This window comes from Leptopilina heterotoma, unplaced genomic scaffold (genome assembly GCF_015476425.1).
Source record: "Leptopilina heterotoma isolate Lh14 unplaced genomic scaffold, ASM1547642v1 Lhet_219, whole genome shotgun sequence".
In the NCBI taxonomy this organism is placed as follows: Eukaryota; Metazoa; Arthropoda; class Insecta; order Hymenoptera; family Figitidae; genus Leptopilina; species Leptopilina heterotoma.
In genome coordinates, this window is record NW_025110936.1 from 741,196 (window position 1) to 751,176 (window position 9,981).

Sequence of the window (9,981 nt, forward strand, 5' to 3'; positions counted from 1 at the left end):
ATTATTAAAATTACTAAATTTCTGAATTTGAAAATATTTGCTAATTTTCCTAAATAATAAAACTAGGTTTATTATTACTAATTAATTTATTAATTAGTAACAAAATTAGTTTTGTTATTAATTAATTAATTATTAATTATTATTAATTATTAATTATTAATTAAACTAATTTTCTTTAATTCCTAATTAAAACTAGATTTTTTATTTATTATATAATGAATGAATTATTAGTAATAAAACTAGAATTATTTAGTCACTTAACAAAATTGTCAAATAAATGCAATTTACCAATGTAGTAAAATTTATTAGTTAATTAATTAATTACCTAATAAGAAAACTAATTTTGCTAAATAAAACTAGTTTCATTATTAATTAATATTAATTATCTATAATATAATAAAACTACAATTACTAAATTGATAAAAAAACTAGTTTTGTTACTAATTTATTAATTTATTAATTAATTAGTTATTAGTGAAACTAATTTTCCTAAATTGCTGAAAAACTAGTTTTGTTATTAATTAATGAATTAATTATTAAAAAAGCTAGATTTATTAATAACAAAACTAATAATAACATTTAATAAAACAAAATAAACAACAAATTTTATAATTTATAATTTATATTTAAAATAACAATTAATGAAACTAAAAAATTCATAAAAATAATTTAATAAAGGGATTTTTGAAAATTTAAAAATTTCCCGCCAAAATGGTGGCGCTGCGGTTGCAAGCTAAAGCGCAGTCGCAGAATCTAGCAGAAAGGTTTCTGTCGTTTCTGTTTATTAGTGTTTGTTGGCCGTTTAATTGGTGTATTATTATTTTTGTTTTTGATGAAAAAAATAGTGTTTGTCGAAAAAGTAAGTGATAAATTTTTTAATTTTGAATCGATTCAAATTGCTTGGCCATTATTTTCAAAATAAAAGTTTTTTGTGCATTTAAAAAATTAAAGAAATCTTCTACTTTGCGTACTGTTTACATTTTTTGAGGTTAGGAATTCAAAAACTTGATCGTTACATTGTACTTTAAAAAGTATTGTTTTTGTTTTTAGAGGAATTAAAGAATACACAAAATAATTAATGATCATCTGCAATCTAAAACTTTTAAGATGTCGGTTTCGAAAAAGCTTAAGGAATGGTATATTTCCATTGAATCTCATAAATTTGAAGGTATCGCGGATGCAATAAAGGTAAAATAAATTCTATATGTATTAATAGTCAAAAATTCGTAGTCAATAGTTTAGATAGTTTAATAGTAAATTTATATTTTACTTAATAAACTAATTTGATAAATTTGTTTTTATTTTGTTTAAAAAATTGAAAATAAACATTTTTAATATCTAAATTGAAAGTTTTTTTTGAAAATTGAAATTGATTTTAACAGGAGCATCTACCAGTGGCAAATCCAAAATACAATAATCAAATTGATAGTTTGGTAACACGTTTGACACGTTCTTATATGGACTATCATGATAAAAATAAAGGCGACGTTAAAACTGGTCTTGAAATCTTTGAATTGACCTGTAGTCTTTGCGACAGGTTCACTGAATCCAGTAATCCACCAAGATTGCGTCCTGGCATTTTTCACATTACTCGATGCCTTCGTGAATTAAAACTTTATTCCGAATCCCAAATAATATGCAATTATATAATGCCAGGGAAAATTTTTTCCCCCGATGTACAAGATGTGGATTATTTTGTAAAATTTTCTCAAGCATGGCGTCAAAGCGTAGACATGGAAATAAAAGCCCTCTCATCAAAATTCGATCTAATGAATTATGACGTCCTTTTGGAAATGATAAAATTTGATTTTCAACTACTGAAATTCGCCGATAAATTAGAAAATCATTCGAAAATTTTATTTGTAAGAATACAAACATACATTGATCAAATAATAAAATCTGATAGAGAATGGACAGAGAGTAAAATTCTAACATTCCTTAATTATATGGTTGAACATATTAGAAGTCTACAAGATAATTCGAATTTGGAGATTAATCCAATTAATGTTTATCCTGAAATCATTGATATAATGCACTGTTTATGCATGAAAATGATGAAAGCTAATAAAATAAAGGAACTCTCGAATTTTGTAATTGAATGTGCGAAAAAATTTGAAATTTTTATTAAAAGTAATATTGAAGTAAGAAAATCATTTCTATTACATCTTGATTATTACAAAGTTTTTTTCAAACCTGTCGTTAATTTTGATGAAGACATGTTTAAAGAAATTTCCAATTACAAATGCCGATTTGAAAGTAGATTAAAAAAGTTTGGTCCGACAAATCTTTTTAAAGCAAATTCATTGGAAATCAGTAAAAGTCTCACGACATTATTCAATTATTGGTTAAAATGTATGAGTTGTTGTAAAACAGAATATTTCAATAAGATATTTTTTGAAATTGTTGAACTCGTCAATCATTCAGCATCGCTTCTTGCGAGACAACGTATAAGATTTTGTAAATGCGATTTGACAGTTTGCACAGCAAAGTACAATACCTACGAGCAAATAAATATTATTCAAAAATGTGGAGTATTTATTTGTATGATTGATAAAAAAGAATTAACCGCTGATTTAGTAAAATTCAGCTGTAATTTTATAAATGAAATTATTGTCGCGATTTATGAGTATAAAGAAACAAAATGTGGATTGTATTCTCATCTTTGGTCAACGTGTGGTCAAGTTATGTACAATTTTGGTCTCTTGACGTGTTTGGATTTTCTCGATGAAAGCGCAGAAATGATGGCAAATCTCCTTTCATTCATTATTCAAGAGTATGGACTTGAGTGTAAAAATAATTTTCTTCGTACGCCGAATCCTTTATCGTTGGTGTTACATAAATTAAGTGGTGTTTATTATCGAGCTGAAAAATACAGAGAAGCGATGATTGTCACTGCATTCAATGGATTAATAAGTTACGACGAAGATGAAGCAAAGGCATTTAAAATGTGGGCAAGTATAAAGCATAAATGTAAAACAGAATCGGAGGATATTGTTAAAAAAACAATGATAGCTTGTTTAAAGCACGATAAAGATACTATCAAGGAACTTGGAGTGGAAATTCAATTAAATGATTATAATTTGGTGAAACTTTGTATGAGAGAAATTCAAGGATTACAAAATGCAAAAATAAGTCTAACAGAGGCGATAAAAGCAAGTTTAAAAGAATTGAATGGCTTGAGAAAAAATACAATGGAATTTGTCGAAGGTGTTCAATATTTGGGTTATCATATGATTTATTTTCGTGATGATTGTTCAATTCATGAATATTTAAAGAAGGCTGAATGTTATTTATCAACATTTGATCAAAAATCCATCTATAATTTTTGTCTGAGGGCTAATTTAAAATTTTTTCAACTCATGGAACAATGTAATGTAACTAGTAAAAAAATTAAAGAGGATATAAAGAAGGCAAAAAATATTTTGCAAAAGGATAAAAATCAAAATCATGATGAGACTATTGAAGTTGATGAAGTGGTTCCAGTTTATAGGACAATTAATATGAAACACGATCAACAAATTGCTTTGGAATTGGAACAAATTTTGCAAAGATGGAAAAAGTTATTCGCTAAAGATCCGGTAGGTTAAAAATTATACCAACATTATTATAAATTTTATTCACAATAAAATAGAAATTAATTTATGTTTCATTACAGAAGGTAATTAATAATTGCTGGGAGCCTAAAATTACTCTCGAGATAATAATCATAGCCGGAGAAGTTGCACGATTGTATTTATCTCAAGAAAACGAGAGACAAGCTTGGTTACTCGCTTACGAGTTAGCTACCGTCCTGCAAAATCATACTGCTTGTATATATGGTACTAATTATTCTATTTTATATTCTATTTTATATTTCATTTTTATTTTATTCCTTTAACGAATTTCTTTTCTATTTTCTAGTGACTGCCAGGAGTATTTCTCTTCGATACATAAATGAAAATTGGATAAAGAAAGCTCACGAATATGCAGTTTCATTAAAAACATCAGATGATGAAAGTAAAAGTGTCCTGGGCATGTTTTGGACGAATTTAGCTGATTTTTATTTTGAAACAGGAAAGGTGAGTTTTTTTAGATAAAATTTGTAAATAATTACTTATGGTATAGGGCTCGCACTAGGTCCGTAAATTTGCTTCAAGTCCAAGAGCTTTATTTACAATATTCAATTTTACGAAATTTCAATTATTCGTAAATTCTTCAATTAAATATATATTAGAAAATAAAAACTTCAAATACTTAATATAAAAAAAATCAATTAATCTTTTTCAAAAAAATTAAGTTCAAAATTTAATTATTTCTAAAAATTTACGCTATATATTCAAGCTTTTAATACCTGTTCAATTATTATCTAAAATTTTAACTTAAATTCATTTTTAAATCAATTTTTATTAGAAAATTCTACCAAATTCAATTATTTATATACAAAAAAACAATTTATTGAATAATTGCTTATTTCTTAAAATTTAATTCTCATCAAGAATTAAGAATATGTAATTACATTTTTAATGAATTCGATTAAAATTGTATTAAGAATAATTACATTTTTAATGAATTCGATTAAAATTGTATTAAGAATAATTGAAATTTTGCAATGAGTTTTATTATTTATGAAAATTATTGAATTCTTAAAAAGAATTTTATTGTTTACGAAAATAATTGAATCCGTGTAAAGGTTTTATTATTTATGAAAATAATTGAATGATTGCGAAGAAATTTATAAAAAATTTGTAAATAATTAAATTCCTGTAAAATTTTGATTATTTTATGAAAATAATTAAAGGTTTGCGTAGAATTTTATTACAAAATTTTTTAAATAATTGAATTTTTTGAGCAAATTTAAAAAAATTTAAAATAATAGAAACAACTATTTATTAGTAAAATTTGCTAATTCAAAAGCAAAAAGTTAGTCACTAATTCAAATTAGATAACTTTTTTACTAATTCAAATTTAGAGAGTTTAATATTCAATTATTATCTAAAATTTTAACTGAAATTCATATTTAGATCAATTTTTATGAGAAAATTTTAAGAGAATGCAATTATTAAAATACAAAAATAAATAATTTATTGAAGAATTGAATGTTTTTTAAAATTTAACTCCCATAAAGAATTTTAACAACAAATTTTTAAATAGGTAATTAAAAATCTTTTGACGAATAATTTTAATTTTCGAGAAATTAGATTAAAATTGTATTAAAAATAATTGAATCTTTGTAAAAAATTTGATTGAATTGAGGAAAATTTTTGAAAATAATTGAAATTTTGTCAAGATTTTATTAAAATTTTTGAAAATAATTGACTTTCTGCAATAATTTGTAATTTCTCTAAAAAAAACTCGAAAAAAAAAATTGTCAAAATTTCGATTAAATTCAGAAATATTAAAATTCTTCTCCGAAATTCAATTATTTACAGAAATTTTCCTCAATTAAATGATCTTCAATATTTATTATTTTAATAAAACTTTCCAAAATAATTTAATTTTTATTTTAAATAATTTGATAAAATTCTACCCAAAAATTTAATTATTTTCACAAAATAATAAAAATTTCACGGGAATTCAATTATTTACAAATTTTTTATAAATATCTTCGCAATAATTCAATTTTTTTAATAAATAATATAAAATTTTTACAGATTTAATTATTTTCGTAAATACTAAAATTCTTTTTAGGAATTCAATTATTTTTAATACAAATTTAATCAAATTCCCCGAAAAATGTAATTATTCTTAAAAATTTCATTAAAATTCGTCAAAATAATTTACCTATTTATTTAAAAATTTGTTGATAACATTCTTTAGGAGAATTAAATTATAAGAAACATTCAAATATTCAATAAATTATTTATTTTTGAATTAAAATAATTGAATTGTTAACAAATGAATTTGAAAATTCTCAAAGAACTTTTTCAAAAATTATTATAAATAATGGATTTAAAAAAGATTTCTAGTTAAAAAAATTTTTTAAAATTTAATTTTTGAGAAGTTAGAAATTTTTGCAGAAATTCAATTATTTTCATTAATAACAAAATCTTTTACAGGGATTTAATTATTTTTATAAATTATAAAATTTTTTACAGAGATTTAATTATTTTCGTAAATAATATATTTCTTTGTAGAAACTCATTAATTTCATAAGTAATAAAACTAATCTCAGAATTTCAATTATTTTTAATACAATTTTAATCGAATTTCTCGAAATTGTAATTATTCTTAAAAAATTGTATGAAAATTCGTCTTAAGAATTTAATTATTTAAAAATTTATTTATAAAACTCTTTATGAGAATTGAATTTTAAGAAACATTCAATTATTCAATAAATTATTTATTTTTGTATTTAAATAATTGAATTCTAGTAGAATTTTCTAAAAAAAATTGATTTAAAAGTGAATTTCAGTTAAAATTTGAGATAATAATTGAATATTAAAAGCAATATAGCGTGAATTTTAAGAAATAATTGAATTTTGAAATTAATTTTTTTGAAAAAGTTTAATTGCTGATTATTTTTTGAATTATTTGAAGTTTTTATTTTTCTAATATATGTGACTGTCCACGAGAAAACAAGGCTTAGGTCCAAAAAATCAATTTTGATTTTTTTATGGTAATCGACAGATTTTATGTTGCTTTTTTAAATGCAAAAGTCAGAAGTTAAAAATATCAATTACTTTCGACAATATATCGTTTTAAAGATGGGTATGTCAAGCGTAGTTAACTTCAATCGTAGTACTTCAATCGCTCGCCCTGTGAAATTCACGTTTGGGAGCTAAGCCTTGTTTTCTTGTGGACAGTCACATATATTTAATTGAATAATTTATGAATAATTACAATTCCGTAAAATTGAGTATTGTAAGCAAATGGATTTGAAAATTGTCAAAAAGAAGTTTTTCGAAAATTATTAAAAATAATTGATTGAAAGAAGACTTATATTTTTGTCAGTAATAATTGGTCGGTAATTTTTCTATTTTTGTCCGTATTTTTAAATACATTTACTAGTTCGAGCCCTGATGCTATAGAATTTGTTTAAAATTCCACTTTTTTTTGTTCGAAGGTGAAAGAAGCAGTTACTTTAATGAATAAAGTGAAAAATTTGGATACTGTTAAACTAACAGGAGATCCTGGAGTTTATTTGGATTATATGGATACAATTATAAGAAATTATCAATTCTACTCTGAGAAAGCGGAGCAAGAAGAGTATTCCGAATTTCTTGTTCATCATGTATACTCCATGGTTTCTGTAAATGGAACTTTCTCCATTGGAGGTAAATTATTTCGACCACAGTATTTTTTTCACAGTATTTTTTAATAAAATAAATTTTCATAATTCTTGAATCATACTTTTTGCAGGAAAGAAAATGTACTACGGACTGAATAATCTGCTCGATGGTGTAAACAATATGTCATTGATAAAATTAAATTTCATTTCATTTAGAGAAATATCGGCACATTTAACACTTCGACTAGAATTGGCGCAGTCACTTGGAGCAACATTACGTGTTGCTGAATGTCTCAAGTCACTTTGCTACGTTGACTTGAAACGATGGAAATTGGATGATTGTGAAGTAAAACTTCAGGGTATTGAACAAATTCTCGATGTTGAGGCATTTGGATTATCAATGAAAACGAAATCCAATGAATTTAGGGATGAACGTGCAAATACAATTTGTTCTTCGCGTCGAATGGATGTCGATGATCCTGTTCGCGATGTAATGGAAGATAATGCATCGCCAATTCTTCGAAAGAAAATTTTTGTACCTCCTGAATTTATGCTTCATGACAAATGCGAATGCTATCGGTGTTTAAATATTCCCTATCAGCATTTAATTTTCTCCTGTACATTTATTCGTGCACAAATGTACGCTTTGAAGAAATATTCTTTATTGGCATTGCAACATTATCAAGGTGCATTGGATGTGAGAGCGAAGGTATTGGCGAGGGAGAATAAAAGAATTCTCAAGAAGAATGATGATAAATTCGGAAAGTATTATCATTGGAGGAAGTATTACACGACGGTGGATTATGTTATGATGTTAATTGACTTTAGTAAATTTCTCATGTATCACGAAACAGAACCAAGGGAAATGGATGCTATGGAAATTGCTTTTGAAGCAATCAACATTTGTCAGAAATACAATTTACAAACTCATCCAGTGTTCACTGCCGCGAATGAACTTTTATTTTCCTATCGTTTACAAAAACTCGATCCATCTTTTAAAGGTAAGGAAAAAAATTTTTTGTTTGAGAAAAACAATTGATTGGATTTTGATAAATTTCTTTTTGCAGGTTTTACAGTTCCTGATGTCGCTGATATTGATACTTCTGATTTGGTTGATCAGCAGAAAGATGTTTGTACAATGAAATCTTGTGCGACACCGTCTCATTCGAATGATTTGCCACTGAAGGGCGTACATAGAAAGAAAACACCACCACTTTTACCTTTGAGAAAAGTTCATATGAATTTGAGTGACAGTGAAGATGAAGAATTATCATCGACGAAGGAGAAAAAGCAAACTAGAAGAAGACGACTTATAATTGTCGATGAGGAATCATCACAGTCGGAAACTGATAATGCAACATCTATTCCACCACCAATTTTAAAGTTACCAGAAAAATCATCGTCGAGACGAACGAAGAAAATTGTCGTCGATGAAATTGATACAATAAGTGACTCTATGACGAAAGTTTCCATTACTTCGGCAACATCTGATTTGAGTGAAGAAGCACAAAGTAAACGTTATACATGGAGGAAGAAGGTTGCAGTTTCAGCGCCCGAAGACAACTCTATTCCCTCTACTTCCTCGGAAATTAACCCACTAAGTGACTTTGGAAAAAAAATTACCATTTCTTCGGCGTCAACTCAAGTCACTGGAGAATCAAAAAATAAACGATTGTCATCGAGAAATAAAGTTGCAGTTTCAGCGCGAAGTGAATCATCAAGATCGAAAACGAAAAAAGTGCCTGAAGACAACTCAATACCTTCTACTTCTGCGACAAGCGAAAATAAACGATTGCCAACTGGAAATAAAATGTCAACTTTAATTGCTACGTCAGATAATGAAAGTCTACCGAACAAACGACTGTCATCTAGAAATAAAACCACAAAATCAAAAGCTGTTGAGTCGAAAGAGAAAAAATTGTTATCGACTGATGAAGCAGAATTCTCTGGCGACTCACTTTCTTCCACTTCGTCAAGTGTTGGAAATTCGCAGAGGAGAAGCAAAAGATTGGCTACCAAAGATGTTAAGAATAATGAAAAAGGCTTCAGTTCAGATAGATGCTCATCGCCAGATCTTTTTCTAACGGATGATGAATTTAGTTCAAAGAAATAAAAAGAATATTATTAATAAAATTCCATCGGTTAAAGAATTTTATTTTTAAAAAATAGGTATTAGTGTTAGATTAAATAAGTAAACTGAAACAAGAGACAATAAAAGTAATAATAGTTGAAATATGTTTAAAAGTTAGTAAATTGAAAGAATAGTGTAAATTCAGAGATCTTAGAGTTATTTCAGAAATAGTGATATAATTGAAGGGCTACATAAAATAAGGGGACGAACGCGTGGTTGAAAGGGATAATATCAGTCAGGTAGCAGCGAGCGGCTCAAGGCTTGTCACTGCTACCCGACTGGTACTATCCCTTCCAAGCCTCGCGTTCGTCCCCTTATTTTATGTAGCCCTTCAATTATAATTTTATAATGAAAATATAAATATTTTTCCTTTTTATTTATATTCTCATTCATTCATTTTTTGATTCCATTTATAATGAGATAATTCTTGTGCCTTAAAGAGGTAAAACTGTTACCGAATCAAATAATTTCGATTACATATATAAAAATACCATCAAATGTAAATATTTGTATTTTAGATTACACCTATAGAAATAAGTTTTTGTTGATTTCAAGAAATCATTTGCTTTGACTTGTTTCTTTGATTGAAAATTAATTTTTCTTTAATTATAAGAAAATTTTTTATTCAAAAAAATTTCTTTGA

The 9,981-nt window shown here is 25.9% G+C and overlaps 1 protein-coding gene across 1 annotated transcript; it reads left to right on the forward strand.

Annotated features, from left to right (window-relative positions):
- The first annotated feature begins 754 nt into the window (after nucleotides 1–754).
- LOC122501934 lies at nucleotides 755–9,592 on the forward strand. The gene is made up of 8 exons (XM_043611726.1): nucleotides 755–859; nucleotides 1,051–1,188; nucleotides 1,383–3,578; nucleotides 3,656–3,818; nucleotides 3,901–4,058; nucleotides 7,043–7,253; nucleotides 7,339–8,208; nucleotides 8,275–9,592. Exons 2-8 carry the CDS (start codon nucleotides 1,108–1,110, stop codon nucleotides 9,318–9,320), a joined length of 4,725 nt encoding a protein of 1,574 aa, XP_043467661.1. The 5' UTR covers nucleotides 755–859; nucleotides 1,051–1,107; the 3' UTR covers nucleotides 9,321–9,592.
- The last annotated feature ends 389 nt before the right edge of the window (nucleotides 9,593–9,981 follow it).

Bases quoted from the DNA above. Each gene is read 5' to 3' on its own strand.
- LOC122501934 (XM_043611726.1), top strand. From the start codon at position 1,108: ATGTCGGTTTCGAAAAAGCTTAAGGAATGGTATATTTCCATTGAATCT. The intron at 1,189-1,382 runs GTAAAATAAATT...TGATTTTAACAG, and splicing joins GTATCGCGGATGCAATAAAG to GAGCATCTACCAGTGGCAAA. The intron at 7,254-7,338 runs GTAAATTATTTC...TACTTTTTGCAG, and splicing joins TGGAACTTTCTCCATTGGAG to GAAAGAAAATGTACTACGGA.